At 44.4% G+C, this 18623-nt stretch overlaps 1 protein-coding gene across 2 annotated transcripts in view; it reads right to left on the reverse strand.

Annotated features, from left to right (window-relative positions):
* Positions 1-18623, reverse strand: part of LOC309559218 (adenine nucleotide translocase lysine N-methyltransferase-like) — a 73756-nt gene that overhangs the window by 29813 nt on the left and 25320 nt on the right. For both annotated transcript variants that reach the window (XM_082262438.1, XM_082262437.1), the window contains exons 2-3: positions 9979-10159; positions 5151-5255 (exon numbers count right to left, since the gene is read on the reverse strand). In XM_082262438.1, coding sequence (XP_082118564.1) covers positions 5151-5255; positions 9979-10149 — 276 coding nt within the window. In that variant the 5' untranslated portion in view covers positions 10150-10159. The remainder of the gene's footprint in view (positions 1-5150; positions 5256-9978; positions 10160-18623) is intronic.

Here is an 18623-nt window from a genome sequence, read left to right on the forward strand (position 1 = left end):
CCAGCCATCAAATACTACATTCTTTGCTGTCAGTTAAACCCATGTGAGCTAATTTTTGGGGCCTATACAGGCCGACACTTACTTCTGTATACTGTGAATGCCTAATGTACCTCTAGCCATCAAATACACTACGTTCTTAGCTGTCAGTTAAACCCATGTGGGCTAATTTTTGGGGCCTATACAGGCCGACACTTACTTCTGTATACTGTGAATGCCTAATGTACCTCTAGCCATCAAATACTACGTTCTTAGCTGTCAGTTAAACCCATGTGGGCTAATTTTTGGGGCCTATACTGGCCGACACTTACTTCTGTATCCTGTGAATGCCTAATGTACCTTCAGCCACAGAATACTACGTTCTTAGCTGTCAGGTAAACGCACGTGGGCTAATTTTTGGGGCCTTTTATGGCCGACACTTACTTCTGTATACTGTGAATGCCTAATGTACCTCCAGCCATCAAATACTACGTTCTTTGTTGTCAGTAAAATCCATGTGAGCTAACTTTTGGGGCCTATACAGGGCGACGCTTACTTCTGTATACTGTGAATGCCTTATGTACCTCCAGCCATCAAATACTACGTTCTTTGCTGTCAGTTAAACCCATGTGAGCCAATTTTTGGGGCCTATACAGGCCGGCACTTACTTCTGTATACTGTGAATGCCTAATGTACCTTTAGCCATCAAACACTACGTTCTTTGCTGTCAGTTAAACCCATGTGAGCTAATTTTTGGGGCCTATACTGGCCGACACTTACTTCTATATCCTGTGTGAATGCCTAATGTACCTCTAGCCATCAAATACACTACGTTCTTAGCTGTCAGTTAAACCCATGTGGGCTAATTTTTGGGGCCTATACAGGTCGACACTTACTTCTGTATACTGTGAATGCCTAATGTACCTCTAGCCATCAAATACTACGTTCTTAGCTGTCAGTTAAACCCATGTGGGCTAATTTTTTGGGGGCCTATACTGGCCGACACTTACTTCTGTATCCTGTGAATGCCTAATGTACCTTCAGCCACAGAATACTACGTTCTTAGCTGTCAGGTAAACGCATGTGGGCTAATTTTTGGGGCCTTTTATGGCCGACACTTACTTCTGTATACTGTGAATGCCTAATGTACCTCCAGCCATCAAATACTACGTTCTTTGCTGTCAGTAAAATCCATGTGAGCTAACTTTTGGGGCCTATACAGGGCGACGCTTACTTCTGTATACTGTGAATGCCTAATGTACCTCCAGCCATCAAATACTACGTTCTTTGCTGTCAGTTAAACCCATGTGAGCTAATTTTTGGGGCCTATACAGGCCGGCACTTACTTCTGTATACTGTGAATGCCTAATGTACCTCTAGCCATCAAACACTACGTTCTTTGCTGTCAGTTAAACCCATGTGAGCTAATTTTTGGGGCCTATACTGGCCGACACTTACTTCTATATCCTGTGTGAATGCCTAATGTACCTCCAGCCACCAAATACTACGTTCTTAGCTGTCAGTTAAACCCATGTGGGCTAATTTTTGGGGCCTATACACGCCGACACTTATTTCTGTATCCTGTGTGAATGCCTAATGTACCTCTAGCCATCAAATACACTACGTCCTTAGCTGTCAGTTAAACCCATGTGGGCTAATTTTTGGGGCCTATACAGGCCGACACTTACTTCTGTATCCTGTGTGAATGCCTAATGTACCTCCAGCCACCAAATACTACATTCTTAGCTGTCAGTTAAACCCATGTGGGCTAATTTTTGGGGCCTATACAGGCCAACACTTACTTCTGTATACTGTGAATTCCTAATGTACCTCTAGCCATCAAATACTACATTCTCAGCTGTCAGGTGAACCCTTGTGGGCTAATTCTTGGGGCCTATACTGGCCGGCACTTACTTCTGTATCATGTGAATGCCTAATGTACCTTCAGCCAGAGAATACTACATTCTTAGCTGTCAGGTAAACGCATGTGGGCTAATTTTTGGGGCCTTTTATGGCCGACACTTCTGTATCATGTGAATGCCTAATGTACCTCTAGCCATCAAATACACTACGTTCTTTGCTGTCAGTTAAACCCATGTGGGCTAATTTTTGGGGCCTATACAGGCCGACACTTACTTCTGTATACTGTGAATGCCTAATGTACCTCCAGCCATCAAATACTACGTTCTTTGCTGTCAGTTGAATCCATGTGAGCTAATTTTTGGGGCCAATACTGGCTGACACTTACTTCTGTATCATGTGAATGCCTAATGTACCTTCAGCCACAGAATACTACGTTCTTAGCTGTCAGGTAAACGCATGTGGGCTAATTTTTGGGGCCTGGAATGGCCGACACTTACTTTTGTATCCTGTGAATGCCTAATTTTTCAGACTGGAAATGAAAAACAATGGGTCTGTAAAGGTTCCGCCAAATTGTGGAATGGATGCGGACCCATTTTACAGATGTGTGAATGGACCCTATATGTATTAGACAATGTATTTACCGGCTGCTGTCAGTTCTGGCTGATTTATAAAAAAAAAAAAATGTTTTTGCTGTAAAAAAAAATAAATACATTTAGGGCAACTTTTTCAATTGCAATAATTCTGTTATGACATTGTCCATGTGCTGGGACTATTTGTGCACAGCTAGTACGTCTTTTGTGGCTGCAAATATGACCTAAAGATTTTTAAAGTTCGCCTCCCATTAAAGTCAATGGGGCCCGGCACAAACTTGCGGTTCGTGGACTTTCGAGAAAATTTGCGGCTGGCGTTCACGAACCGCCCCGGCCGATGTTCGTCCATCACTAACGTTCATCTCCTAGCAGTCAATGCAAGCAACAAGTGAGGTTGTGCGCCGTGTCTGCAGAGGAAGAGGAAGGAAGGTAAGTATATTTTCCTCAAAAAGAAGGTAAGTGAAACAAAAAATAAATTTTAATTATCCAATTCTTTATCAGGTAGATTCAAGCAAGTGGATGGTGAAAAGTTGATTTTGAGGGTGGAACTCTACTTTAAAGCAAAAGGATTTTTAACAAAATACTGACACAAGGGGGTGATCCTGTTTCCAACTCATTGATTTTACTTTTTTTTTTTTTTCTGACATGTGGTGTTTAATCCTTCGCTTAAATGTTATAAGTTGCACTGAGTAAATACAGCTGGATAAAACAAAAACTCTGTCTGTTATCATTCCAGGCTGTGATGTGATTATTTTAGGAGGTTATTCTTTTTTATACCATGTGTGCATTTTTTTTCCTTGTGTGTGTTTTCACCTGATAATACCCATGGTTGTCAACAAAGTTGAAATGTAACCACTTGCTGACCCCCCTGCCGCAGATTTACTGCCGCAGGCTGGCTCGGCTGCGCGAAACCCTCCCAAACTAAGCTGCGGGGATGCCGATCCATGGAACCGGCGGCCGCAATTGCTGCTGGGCACCCGCGATCGCTCCCCGCTGAGAGAGAAGAACGGTTAGCTGTTGTAAACCCAGCTGACCGTTGTTCTCTCTGAAATGATCACAGAGCGCCTGTGATCCTTCTATATAGGATCACAGGTCTCTATGATCATTTCACAAGTCCCTCCCTCCACAGTTAGAAAACACCCCCTAGGCTCACAATTAATCCTTTGATCACCCCTAGGTTAACCCCTTCCCGCTAGTGTCATTATTACAGTAACAGTGCATATTTTTAGAACTGATAACTGTAGTAATGTCTCTGGTCCCCCCAAAACTGTCAAAAATTTCAGTTAGGGGTCCGATCTTTCTGCTGCAATGTTACAGTCCTGCTAAAAATTGCAGATCGCCGCCATTACGAGTAGAAAAAAAAAATTAAAAAATAAAATTTTCTGTTAAAGGAATGCAGTGCCGCAAAAAATGGCCTGGCCATTAACCACTTGCCGACTGCCTAACGCAGATCTACGTCGGCAGTCAGCCCCTCACAGGCAAAGCGACGTGAGGGAGAGGGAGAGGGAGAAAGTCAGGCGGCTTGTGTAAACAAGCTGCCTGTCATTCTCCCCGGTGTATGAAGGATGATCATACGGTTCTACTATGTAGAACCGTCGATCACACTTCATACATCTGAAGCCACAGCCAATCACAGTAGAAAGCACGCCCCTAGGGACACACACAGCCCCTCCCTCTCAAATAAAGTTAACCCCTTCACTACCAGTGTATTTTTACAGTAATAGTGCATATGTATAGCACTGATTACTGTAGAAATGTCACTGGTAACCCCAAAAGTGTCAAAAATGTCAGTCAAGGGTCCGATCTGTCCGCCGCAATGTCGCAGTACCGCAAAAAAAAAAAAAAAAATCGCAGATCGCCGCCATTACGCGTTAAAAAAAAAACAACAAAAATGACAAAAATCTTTCCCTTTGTTAGTAAACGCGATAACTTTTGCGCAAACCAATCAAAATACGCTTTTTGCGATTTTTTTTACCAAACAGAGGGAGCATAAAACAAATTGGCCGAAAATGTTAAAAAATTTTGATTTTTACATTTTTTTGGGGGGGAATTTCATATAAAAAAATGTGAAAAATATTGCTATTTTTGCAAAATTGATGCTCTTTTTTTGTTTACAGCGCGTGATCAAAAAATCGCACAGGTGATCAAATACCACCAAAAGAAAGCTCTGTTTGTGGAAAAAAAAGGACGCCAAATTCGTTTAGGTACAGCGTCGCACGACCGCGCAATTGTCCGTTAAAATTACGCAGTGCCGAATCGCAAAATACCCCCTGGTCAGGAAGGGGGTAAAATCTTCCGGGGCTTAAGTGGTTAAGGGGGTAAATCCTTCCAGCCCAGAACTGGTTAAACATGGCTTCCTCTCTTCATGTCTATTATATGTGTTGTGGGTTGGATTAGTAGTTTACTGAAAGAAGATAGGTTTGCATTTTCAGTTTCGCTCACAGGAATTTTCTGTACTTGCTGAAAATGTTCTTAGACTAAAAAATTTAAATAAATGCAGCCACCACATGAAAAGACCAGTAAGCTGCAATATAAAACATTTTTGTTCATGGGTTTAGATATTATTTAAATGTGTAGTGCAGTACAGCCTTATCTCTCAGCCCATTTTCAAGAAAACTGTATAATCTCACAGCTTCATCTTGCATCTCAGATAGTTTGTGCTTATTCCACGGATGTGCAGCACTATTAACTAATCCTATAGAACAAAAAACCATACTTAACCAATCTCCCATCTCCTGATCCCAGGTCAACCAATCGGCCTTTCCGACCTTGCAAAAGTTTCATCACGTTAGCGGTCTGAGCTTTTCCAGAAGGTAGGTATGGAACCTGGGTACAAAAGCAGGAAAATTACAAAAAAGGGTTAACGTCTATCCCTAAATTCACAGGGTATCCAGTCAAACCTTTGGTTAAAAAATAAAAAAAAAAACTCTCAGAACTTGAAATAAGCTCTGTGGTGCCAAGCAGCTTTGCTGTTACTATAATTTTGGGAATGGCTTGGTTCTCTTTGGCATGGTACAGATGAGACCATGCCTGTGGCCCATGGAGCCCTTTGATGTGGCCCACACCCTCAAACCAGGGAAGTGCATGCCCATGCTCTGGGATAGTGATTTGGTGGGCCCAGATTATGATCAACAGGTTGCTGACCCACCTTCCCAGAGCATCACTGTGCAGGGGGCCAGCACTGACAGCAGAGAAAGCAGGCAGCCGCAGAGGGAGCAGGAGCCGCATAAGCCGATGTTTCCTCTATAGCGCCGGCTCCTGTCCCAGGCAGAGTGATACCAAATTCACTTTGCCTGGAACCTTTCTAGCAGCCTGGAGAGTGATGGCAGCAGAAGCTGGAAGAGGAAAAGGTCAGTGGGGTACTAAAACTAGAGAGTGCAAAATATCGTGCAGCTCTGCATTGAAACCAATCAGCTTATAGGTTTTTTTTTCAAAGCTTAATTAAACAAGCTAAAAACCCAACTGAAATACACATCTTATCCATTGGTAGTAATTTTCATAGAGTTAATCAACCATGCATGGTTGACTGTTCAGGGCTGCAAGATACCAGCTCAAAATACCTGCTCTCAGTTCAGCTTTCTTCCAACCCACACCTGCATAAACCCTGGATCAGTTAAGCCCCCAACACATGTTGGCTATATTTTTTATTCTTTTGAAGTGGTCTCTCAACCATATATCTGGTGTGCTCTTCACAGCTGCAGCCACTGATTAGTGTATTTTGACAGTCTCACTGCCAGTATTTATTAGCATACTTATTCATCAATGACCATTCAGGACTGGCTATCCATTGGGACCCTTGATATAATGCCACCTGCTGAACGTTTTTGGTATATGGCCTGTTGCTTTACTTACTACATGAGTGTCTTCTTATCATTTATCTTTTTATTTAATAAATAATACTACACATAGAGTAGCCCGCTTTTCCTTTGGTTTGTGTTTTTTGTCAACGTATGTTTATATTTATCGCTGAGACCATCCGCCAGAAGCAACTGCCTATGCACCCTCCATATATCTCCAGAGTACCATTAGAAGGACGCCACCTGCTGGATACCTTGAGAAATGCCTGTGTTACACAATCTTTATGTGAGTGTCTCATTCAATTTTTTTAATACATTTGCCTCTTATTAATACTACACAGAGTGGTGCAGAGGTCACCTCTCTCCTCTTTCTTATCGTTTTATATCCATCTCAGTGTTCTTAAAAAGCTGCTCTTGGTTGAGGTCTCCACTGTATATTAATACACTGTTTTATCCATGTGTATGTGAGTGCAATACTTATCCAGTTTGTTATTGATTTTCCTATCAGTACTACGCTTAGACAGCGGTGCTCTCTTTCTCCCCTTCCCAGTTTTCTATTTTTACAGTCTCTGAACAGGCAATGGAGATCTGTATATTTCCAGGAGCCTCTCTGGGGGTTTTTGCTACATAAAGATGAACTGTAGACATCACTTTTCGAATAGCTTCAGAGCTGTTAGTAGCGGATTACTTCTGACACAGTGCATACTTTCTTCATACAGCTTAAAAACAGGGATTTTAGTTACTTCCACTCTATCTCCACCATACCTCACTGACACCAGCACGGCAGGTATGATGGACCCCAGTACTGTGACTGAGCCTGTCAAAGCTGTGGCAATCCATTTGTGACAAGACAAGCATAGATGGAGACAAAACTCCAGTGCCTGTCTTGGTGACAACCTCAACCCCTCATTTCTTGTATAGATGTCAAAGGGACAGAAAGTGAAAAAAAAAATCTCCCCAATGAGAAAAAAAAAAGACAGAAAAAAAAAAAAAAAAGACCGAAAATGTATTTCCCACACTATGGGGGGAATAGACTGAAGTTAGACTTTACCCACTGAGTACCAGCCTGAAATCATCTTCATTACCAGTCCATTTTTCAGTGCTGTGATACTCACAATTACTCGCTCATGTAACACTGTACCCATAATAATTTTATTAAAATTTTTTGAGACATATAGAGCTTTCTTTTAGTAGTATTAACCATTTTTTTATTATAAAAAGGGAAAAAACACAAAGTAATACAAAACTTTTTCACTTTTACTAAATATTAAAATAACAAAATGCCAGGACAGTAGGACATCCCGAAAAATAACCCCTTTTTGGACGGAGCTTGGGAATGATACATTGAATGTATATGTCATACACGGAGGGATCGGGAGGAGAATAGGTTAATATACTGGTCACATACAGTGGCAGGATGGAGGTGAAGGGGTTAATGTTCAAATGTGCAGGATAAAGGGGGTGAGGGGTTAATATCCAGTTCACTAGAAACAGCCTGAAGATAATTTGTGTAGGAGAGAAGGGGGGGGGGGGCATCAAAGTTAAAACAAAAAAAAAAAAAAAAAAAAAAAAAACCACACACACACAAGGTCTGCAACTGCTGATATTGTCATTCTTTCCCCATTCATGAGTTCGATGATCTCTCGCCTTCTTCTGTTGTAAGAGGAAGGGGAGGGATGAACAGTGTAAACAATAACATGATCGCTGTGATGACCAGTCAAAGTAATCACATGGTACCCAGCCCCCGCCACCCCCCCCCCCCGGATCAGATCAGTAGAGTGTCTCTGTGTAGCGGGCCACCTAATGACGACAGTGATTACCAGGTGCAATGGCTGCCCAGCAGCTATTTATCTAGTGTGGTTTATAAATGTCACTAGGTAAATAACAGGGCGCTGATCTGCCATTTAAAGTAATTGTAAAGGTAATTTTTTTACCATACAAAACATACCATACCTACCTGCTTTTTTTAAATGGTTTTGCAGAAAGCAGCCCTCCCCTTCAGGGGTCCCCTGCCTGTGCTCCTGGCCCCCCCCCTTCCGAATGCCCCTGTAGCAAGCCGCTTGCTAGGGGGGGTTCTTGTGTGAGCTTGATCCCAAGCCGCGCTTCCTGCGTTCATAGACACAGCTTGGCTCTGCCCAGGGCCGGCGCTACCTGTAAGGTGACCCAGGCAGCTGCCCAGGGCACAACTCAGCAGGGGGCGCCAGCATCCTGCCTGCTGCACCCGGAATCAGTATGGACCGGCGGGTGCGGGCAGTGCCCCTTATGCTGTGCCTGTGCCGCCTGAGCACTCATGTTGTTTGTGAGGGCTCCAGCATCACTGAAATCTTCAAAGGATAGCATTGAATAATGCTTTCCTATGGGTAGGTCTAATGCACATGCGCGGCCATTGCCGCACATGCGCATTAGGTTTTCCCTACTGACGTCAGCCGGTGGGGGAGACCTAATGCGCATGCTCGACAAAGGGGAGCAGGAGAGCCGGACCCAGCGCCGACTCCACCGAGGTAAGTCCTTGAAGGGGTTTTAACTCCTTCAGCAACTTGGGATGGGGGTGGGAGCACTGGGAGGGAGAGAGCGGCACTTAAGCCTTAATTAACCACTTTAGCCCCAGAAGATTTGGCTGCTCAAAGACCAGGCCCTATTTTGCGTTTTGGCAGTGCGTGATTTTAACGGACAATTGCGCGGTCGTGCAAAGCTGTACCCAAACAAAATTGACGTCTTTTTTCCCCCACAAACAGAGCTTTCTTTTGGTGGTATTTGATCACCTGTGCGATTTTTATTCATTTTTCAAATTTTTTTGCAACACCCCCCGTTACATGGTCTGACTGTAAAGTATTAATGCACAAAAACAATTAAACTCTCTAAGGCTCTTCTGTTACCACTACTTTTCCTTTATGGCCCAATTCACACTATGCTTTGCCGCATGCATTTTTGTATGTTGAGGTATGTTGTTTTAAGGTGGCTCTTTTATTGTGAATGAGCTGTGAATGTACTTCAGTGCATGAAAAAAGTACCTGTTCTGTTTAGCTACACACTCACATTGTGGGCCGAGCATATGGGGGGGGCGGTAATTTCTATTTTGCCTGGGGCGGCAACAATCCTTGCACTGGCCCTGGCTCTGCCCCTGCTCTCTCACAAGCTGTGATTGACAGTAGCAGGAACCAATGGTTCCCACTGCAGCCTCCATGGCCAGTGAGGAGAGAGAGGAGAGCCTCTGCTCTCTGGCTCAGTGCTGGATTGAGATCAGGTTTAGATAAGTAATTAAGAGTGAGGCTGACCATGAAAGTTTTTGAACTTAATGCAGAGAATGCATTAAGGTAAAAACCTTTACTCCTAAATCCACTTAAAGATGTACTCCAGTAGAAAAGGATTTAAAGTGCTTCTTATGCTGTACTTACCCGAGCCAGGTTTCGATCCAGCTCTTGCATGAGAGCAGCGCTCCTCTCTGCTCTCTCCCTTCTCATAGGGAAGATTAATAGTAGTGGGAGCCATTGGCTTCTGTCAATCAAATTCTATGTTGAGGGAGTAGGGGGTCGGGGCTGAACTGACACACATAGGGTGGCTCAGGAGCAAGTCTGCACAAGTGCTCCCATAGAAAGTGGCTTTCTATGGGGGCACTTGATGGGGGGGGGGGGGGGGGGAACCAGAAGCACCGACAGGGGACCTCCGAAGAGGAGGATCGGGGCTACTTTGTATACAGAACAGTTAAGTAATAAGCTTTACAATCAGAGACCCTTCAAGAAAACAGCACATACCTTTAGTTTCCAGGGAACTTTTCGGAAGCCTGGTAAGACAAACATAGTCCATACTGCATACACTCCAGCCGTCATACTGGCTGCAGACCACGGCAACTTGGAGTTATACTTGTCACTGAACACAAACTCGGTTGACTTGTGGAATAAAATCATATCAATATTATCTTCCATTTTATAGATACTGTCAGGGGAAAATAAAAAGAAGAAAGAATCCACTTAACCACTGGGCACATAAACCCCCTTCCTAACCAGACCAATTTTCAGCTTTCAGTGCGCTCACATTTTGAATAACAACAATTACTCAGTCATGCAACACTGTACCCACCTGAAATTATTGTCCTTTTTTTCACACAAACAGAGCTTTCTTTTGGTGTTATTTGATCATCATTGGGTATTTTTTGCGCTATAAATGAAAAAAGACTGATAATTTTGTAAAAAAAATGCATTTTTCTTCATTTCGGTTTTAAAATTTTGCAAATTTTGTCATTTTTCTTCATAAATTTCAGCCAAAATTTATACTAGGACATATCTTTAGTAAAAATAACTCAAATAAGTATACATTTTTTGGTCTTTGTGAAGGTTATAGAGTCTACAAGCTATGATGCCCATCATTGAAAATTGATCACACCTGATGTACTGACGGCCTATGGGTCTTTTCACACGAACGATCCAATCTGATCGGATGCTCCATGCATCTCTATGTAGCAGCGGATGTCAGGGGAGACATGTCCGCTGACCCCCTCTGCCATCCGCATCCGATCCTATCCGTGAAATCCGGACAGATGGAAACCCTAATTTCCATCCGTCCAAGGGATCGGATGGGATCGGATGAGAGCAGACAGGTGGTCCGCTCTCATCCGATTCCCCCATAGAGAGCAGCGGGGCTCTGACGCCTCCCTCTCCGCACACAGAGCGGAGACGGAGCTGTCATCTGCCTACTTAGCGGGGATCGGCGGATCGATCCCCCCGCTGAGCAGCACGGAGTCCGCCGACGGAGGCAGACCGTGTCTCATTTCTTGAGACCCTAACAAGCCAGGAAAGTACAAATACCCCCCAAATTACCCCTTTATGGAAAGCAGACATTCCAAGGTATTTAGTAAGAAGCATGGTGAGTTTTTAGAAGTTAAAATTTTTTTCAACAATTCTTTGCAAAATGAAGATTTTTTTTTTTTTTTTTTTAACGAAAAGGTCATATTACAAATATATTTCCCACACACTTTATTGGCATATTGGCATACTTGCAACTACACCCCAAAATACATTCTGCTGCTCCTCCTGAGTATGGTGATACCACATGTGTGGGACTATTTCACAGCATGACCACATACAGAGGTCCAACATCCAAGTAGCACCTCCAGGTGTTCTAGGAGCAAAAATGACACATATAATTTTCTGACAACCTATTACACTTTTGAAGGTCCTGGAGCACCAGGACAATGGAAACGCCCACAAAATGACCCCATTTTTGGAAAGCAAACACCCCAACACATAATCTAGGAAGCAGAATGCGTCTTTTAAACATGTCATATTTTTTTCCACAAGTTTTTGGAAATGTGGAAAGAAAATGAAAACACATTTTTTTTTTTTTTTTTACACAAAGTTGTCCATTTATAAGATATTTCTAACACATAGCATGTACATAGCAAAACGGACACCCCAAAATACATTCTGCTACTTCTCCTGAGTATAGCGATACCACGTGTGACACTTTTACACAGCCTGGCCACAACACATACAGAGGCCAACATGCAGGGAGCACCTTCATTTCCCATTACAATTTTATGAGGCACTGTAGGGCACTGATAAGCACTGTAGTGGCACTGATGTGGCATGGATGTGGCACGGATGAGCAATGATGTGCCATGGATGTGGCATGGATAAGCACTGATGAGCACTGACGTGGCATGGATGAGCACTGATGTGGCACAGATGAGCGCTGATGTGGCATGGATACGGCACGGATGAGCACTGACATGGCAAAGATGTGACACGGATGAGCACTGACATGGCATGGATGTGACACGGATGAGCACTGACGTGGCATGGATGTGGCACGGATGAGCACTGACGTGGCATGGATGAGGAACAGATGAGCATTGACGTGGCATGGATGTGGCATGGTTGACCACTGAGGTCGCATCGATGTTTTGCACGGATGAGCACTGATGTGGCATGGATGAGCACGGACGTGGCATGAATGTAGCACAGATGAGCACTGACGTGGCACGGATGTGCACTGACGTGGCATGAATGAGGCACGGGTGAGCACTGATGTGGCATTGATGAGCACTGATGTGGCATGTATGTGGCACGGTGAGCACTGGCGTGTCATGTATGAGCACTGATGTGGTATGGATGAGCACGGATATGGCATAGATGAGCCATGGATGAGCACTGAGGTAGCATGGGTGGGCACAGATGTGGCATGGATGTGGCAGGTATGAGGCATGGATGCAGCACGGATGGGCATATTTGAGGTATGGAGAAGGCAGAGGATGGGTGCAGCTTGTAATGTTCTGGTACCTCTTGTACCCTTGTCTCCATATTTCTCCTTTCCTAATTGCGTCCCATCTTGTGTAACAAGGGACGCATATACCTTTAAGACCGGATGACATCATTGCCGAGCGCCGCTATGAGCGGCTATTTCAATCGCCGGTTTGCTCTCACTCATGGCTCGTTCAACCGCCATGGTTGGAGCGTCCCGCTGTCTGAAGTCAGCATACCAGTTCGACACGTTCCTGTATCTCGCTACCTGAACCCGTTTTCGGATCCTGTGTCTCGCCATCCGATCACCCCTGGCATGCTGTCTTCACCTTCACCGCATGTTCACCGCACCTACTCCTGTGAAGTCGGAGCTGCTGACATTCTCCCTTGCTGAACTGAAGCCGGAAACCTCGCTGGTGATCCGTATCTCGCTACGGGATCACCCCTCTCCAATGGACACTGTTACTCCTAAACCTATCTAAGTGATAAGTACCCCGCAGGGGATTCTTACTAACCAATCTCCTACTGTCATCTACTGCAATTACCAAGACTATCTGTATCTATCTATTCACTATCATCTGCATAAGACTGTTAGCTCTTGGGACTACCTTCAACTATCCTTGCACTAGGTTACTCTGTCTAAGTATACTCCATCTGTGTCCTCTTACCATCTGCACTATACTTGACATCAGAACCTATCTGCTTTACCATCACCTGCAACTCTCCTAATACTACTTCTAGTGCTCACCATACAATAGCCTGTCTCTCATCTATATATCCTCATATATTCTATCCCTCCATTAACATCTATTAATATATATATGGTATATAACAGGCTGTACACGGTGATGAAGTCCTGAGAGTTGGATATGTTTGTTCAACAGATTCTCTACAAGGCTACTGAGTGTAATAATTCTGCAGCTGTAAATCCATCCACTAACAAAAACGCATGAACGTTACAGATTGAACGAGCCATTAAAAAAAATATGGCAGTAGGAGCAGTTCTCTCACAACGACCAACAAACACCTCACCTCTTCACCCAGTTGCTTTCTTTTCAAAGTCATTAAGTAGCCCCGAGGTGAACTACCCAGTAGGTGAGAAGGAGTTATTAGCAATAAAACTGGCGTTAGAGAATTGGCGACATCTACTTGAGGGCACTCAATTGCCAATTCTGATATATACTGATCACAAAAACCTTCAATACCTTCAGACTAATAGAACTCTTTCCCACCGGCAGGTACGGTGGTCGTTATTCTTTCTGAGATTTAATTTTTTAGTGACTTACACGCCCGCAGACAAAAATAAAAAAGCGGATGCACTCTCACGACTAGCCGAGAAAGATTGTACTGAGGTTCCCTAAGTGATACCACTTGAACGTATTATCGGAGTCGTTCGCTCCCTGAAGGAGGAGATTTTGCACAGCATAGGATTGGATTCACCTCCACCACAACTAACTACTGACGCAGAAGGCTTCCTCTACTACAACGATAAATTATACATACCCCCTACTATGCGAACCAAGATCTTAGAATTGTCGCATGATGTACCTATGGCAGGACATATGGGTATGACTAAAACTCTCAGTCTACTCACTAGGCAATTTTGGTGGCCAGACATGAAGACAACCGTAAAAAAGTTCTTTTCATCTTGTGATATCTGTGCAAGGTCTAAAATTGACAACACGAAACCATCGGGGCTACTTTGTAGTTTACCGATACCCCAGGTTCTGTGGGAAGTGGTATCCTTAGACTTCATAGTGGAACTACCACCTTCCAAAGGATTCAACACCATCTTGGTGTCAGTGGACCATCTGACCAAGATGGCACATTTCACTCCTATTCGAAAACTACCTTCATCCAAACAAACAGCGGAATTACTTGTGAAACATGTCTTTAAGTTACATGGTATTCCAAAAACACTGCTGTCTGACCGTGGTTCACAATTCATCTCAAAGTTTTGGCTAGCTCTATGTCAGATACTGCGAATAGAGCGTAGCCTTACTTCTCCCTACCACCCTCAGACCAACGGACAGACAGAGAGAGTTAACCAGTGCATTGAACAGTACCTGCGTTGCTATACTTCGTATCTACAGGACGATTGGGCAGATCTCCTCCCGCTGGCGGAATTCGCCTATAACAACGCTACTCATAGCACTACTAAGCAAAGTCCGTTTTACCTGAATTATGGGTTTCATCCCACACTCCTTCCTCCACGTATCTTGCCATCAAGTAATCCAGTGGCATCTGATTATCTTGCCCAGATAAAGGATTCTCTGGGATTACTCAACAATACCATATCCCATGCTCATAGCCAACAAAAAAAGTACTACGACCTCCGCAGGAAACCCTCTCCCCAATATGCCATTGGGGATCTTGTTTGGCTTTCTACAAAAAATCTGAGACTAAAAATCCCTAGTAAAAAACTTGGACCTCTATTTCTGGGACCTTTTCCAATAGAGAAGCTTATTGGAAAAGCTGCAGTACAACTCACATTGCCAGTAGACCTCAAGATACATCCTGTCTTCCATGTGTCTCTACTGAAGCCCCATGTTCCTAACCAAGGAATAAGGCCTACTATCTCACCTCCACCTCCTGTACAAGTGGAAGGCGGAGAAGAATTTGAGATAAAAGAAATTTTGGATTCCCGTTTCAATAGAAGAAGACTCCAGTATCTTGTACGATGGAAGAACTATGGGCCCCAAGATGACACCTGGCTGGATACCTCCGATATACATGCCCCTAGACTGATTCGCAATTTCCACTCAAAATATCCGGAAAAACCAGTTCTAGAGGCCTTCCGGAGCCGGCCTTAAGGGGGGGTACTGTAATGTTCTGGTACCTCTGGTACCCTTGTCTCCATATTTCTCCTTTCCTAATTGCGTCCCATCTTGTGTAACAAGGGACGCATATACCTTTAAGACCGGATGACATCATTGCCGAGCGCCGCTATGAGCGGCTATTTCAATTGCCGGTTTGCTCTCACTCATGGCTCGTTCAACCGCCATGGTTGGAGCGTCCCGCTGTCTGAAGTCAGCATACCAGTTCGACACGTTCCTGTATCTCGCTACCTGAACCTGTTTTCGGATCCTGTGTCTCGCCACCCGATCACCCCTGGCATGTGGTCTTCACCTTCACCGCATGTTCACCGCACCTACTCCTGTGAAGTCGGAGCTGCTGACATTCTCCCTTGCTGAACTGAAGCCGGAAACCTCGCTGGTGATCCGTATCTCGCTACGGGATCACCCCTCTCCAATGGACACTGTTACTCCTAAACCTATCTAAGTGATAAGTACCCCGCAGGGGATTCTTACTAACCAATCTCCTACTGTCATCTACTGCAATTACCAAGACTATCTGTATCTATCTATTCACTATCATCTGCATAAGACTGTTAGCTCTTGGGACTACCTTCAACTATTCTTGCACTAGGTTACTCTGTCTAAGTATACTCCATCTGTGTCCTCTTACCATCTGCACTATACTTGACATCAGAACCTATCTGCTTTACCATCACCTGCAACTCTCCTAATACTACTTCTAGTGCTCACCATACAATAGCCTGTCTCTCATCTATATATCCTCATATTCTATCCCTCCATTAACATCTATTAATATATATATGGTATATAACAGGCTGTACACGGTGATGAAGTCCTGAGAGTTGGATATGTTTGTTCAACAGATTCTCTACAAGGCTACTGAGTGTAATAATTCTGCAGCTGTAAATCCATCCACTAACAAAAACGCATGAACGTTACACAGCTGCAGTTTCTCTCCTCTGCTTGCACACTGTACAGATCGTTGTATACAGTGTGCGAGGAGAGGAGAGAGATGAACCGGACAAGCGCCGGTTTGTTGACAAGTGATCGCTCCGTCATTGGATGGAGAGATCACGTGGTAAAGGGTCGCTGTCATATGCCATGGTCCGTGATCCGTGTGTGCGCCCCAGGGGGCATGCGGGAAGCGCGATTCTGGGAGGACGTCATTGTACTGCATCCAAAGTCAATTTTTTTTTTCAGTTTCAGATCACTGGAACTAAGGGGCCAAGCCCAACCCCTGAAAAACAACCCACACCATATTGCCCCTCCACCAAATGATTTGGACCAGTGCATAAAGCAAGGTCCATAAAGACATAGATGAGCGAGTTTGGGGTGGGGGAACTTGATTTGCTTTCACAAGGTTCTGACCTCAACCCGATAGACCTCTGGTATGAATTAGAGTGGAGACTGCAAGCCAGGCCTTCTCATCCAACATCAGTGCCTGACTACACAAATGCCCTTCTGGAAGAATGGCCAAACATTCCCATAGACACACTCCTAAACCTTGTGGACAGCCTTCCCAGAAGAGTTGAAGCTGTTATAGCTGCAAAGGATGGGCCAACTCAATAATAAACCCTAAGGACTAAGACTGGGATGCTATTTTAAGTTCATGTGCGTGTAAAGGCAGGCGTCCCAATACTTTTGGTAACATAGTACATATAGTGTATATATATAGCAAGCAATTGACACTTTGCAAGACTGCTTTGAGCACGCTGAGTGGCAGGAGTTTAGGGAAGCAGCTACCACAGGCAATCAGCTTAATGTAGATGAGTAATTCTCTGTGGTAATGGGCCTGGCATATGTGAGTGTACAGAAGACGTAGCAACTGTAAAGAGAATTAAGCACTTTCTTAATCAGAAACCATGGATGGACAGGGAGATGAGGACACTGGTTAGTGACAGCAATACTGTCTTTAGATCAGATGATAGGGAGGCATACCATATACAATATATAGGGAGGCAAGCAGTGTTAATTTTGGCATCAAATTTTGATTTAGTTTTAGTTATAGTCTTTTGACTAAAATGCCATTTAAGTTTTAGTCCCATTTTAGTCATCATATTTTAGTCGACTAAAATCTCCAGTACATTTTAGTCAAATAAAATAATTTTAGCCAACTAAAATCTAATATGTTTAATTAAATTGTAATGCATTATTTAAGTATTTCTATAGAATTCCCAACCTCATTATATATTCCTGGAGTAAAAAAAAAAAAAAAAAAAAAAAAAAAAAAAAAAAAATCGATATTATTTATTGTATTAAGGTTTGAGCAAACTCACAGATACAGATTTAGCCTCTCTGGATGGTCTGAGGAGGCCTGTTATGCTGCACGGTGCCCTGGACAGAGGTCTGAGGAGGCCTGTTATGTTGCACAGTGCCCTGGACAGAGGTCTGAGGAGGCCTGTTATACTGCACGGTGCCCTGGACAGAGGTCTGAGGAGGCCTGTTATACTGCACGGTGCCCTGGACAGAGGTCTGAGGAGGCCTATTATGTTGCACAGTGCCCTGGACAGAGGTCTGAGGAGGCCTATTATGTTGCACAGTGCCCTGGACAGAGGTCTGAGGAGGCCTGTTATACTGCACGGTGCCCTGGACAGAGGTCTGAGGAGGCCTGTTTTTCTGCATAGTGACGTTGTCTGAGGAGGCCCGTTATGCTGCACGGTGCCCTGGACAAAGGTTTGAGGAGGCCTGTTATGCTGCATAGTGACGTGGTCTGAGGAGGCCTGTAATGCTGCATGGTGCCCTGGACAGAGGTCGGAGGAGGCCTGTTTTTCTGCATAGTGACGTGGTCGGAGGAGGCCTGTTATACTGCACGGTGCCCTGGACGGAGATCTGAGAGGGCCTGTTATGCTGCATAGTGACGTGGTCTGAGGAGGCCTGTAATGCTGCATAGCGCTGGATGGTGGTCTCAGGTCTGAGGGATGGCCTGTTGCACAGTGCTCTGGATTCCACTGCAGTGGTGAGAGGAGGCCTGTAATAACGCACACACAATGTTCTGGACAGACAGTGGTCTGGCGGGAGGCCTCAGGCCTGCTGGAATTGTAATGTACACTAGTACTACACACTCTCAGTCTGCTCTCTGCTCTGAACATGGGCGGTCATCTTTTGAGTGGGTACTTGGGAGTGGGACAGTCTCGTCAGGACTCAGGAGGTCTGTCTGTAATGCACAATAATGGTCTGGTCTCTGGCAGTCGTCTCGGGCGGTGCATACAGTTGCTTTAACTCTCTTGCTTGCTGGGAGCGGAAGCAGGCAGAGCTCTGTGAAAACCGGAAGTTAGTTCACAAGGGTAAATGTCTGCCTGCCTCACATTTACGTCCAGTTTTCATTCGTTAACGAAAACGGAT

This window comes from Pelophylax lessonae, assembly GCF_965119305.1.
Source record: "Pelophylax lessonae genome assembly, chromosome: 1".
Taxonomy (NCBI): domain Eukaryota; kingdom Metazoa; phylum Chordata; class Amphibia; order Anura; family Ranidae; genus Pelophylax; species Pelophylax lessonae.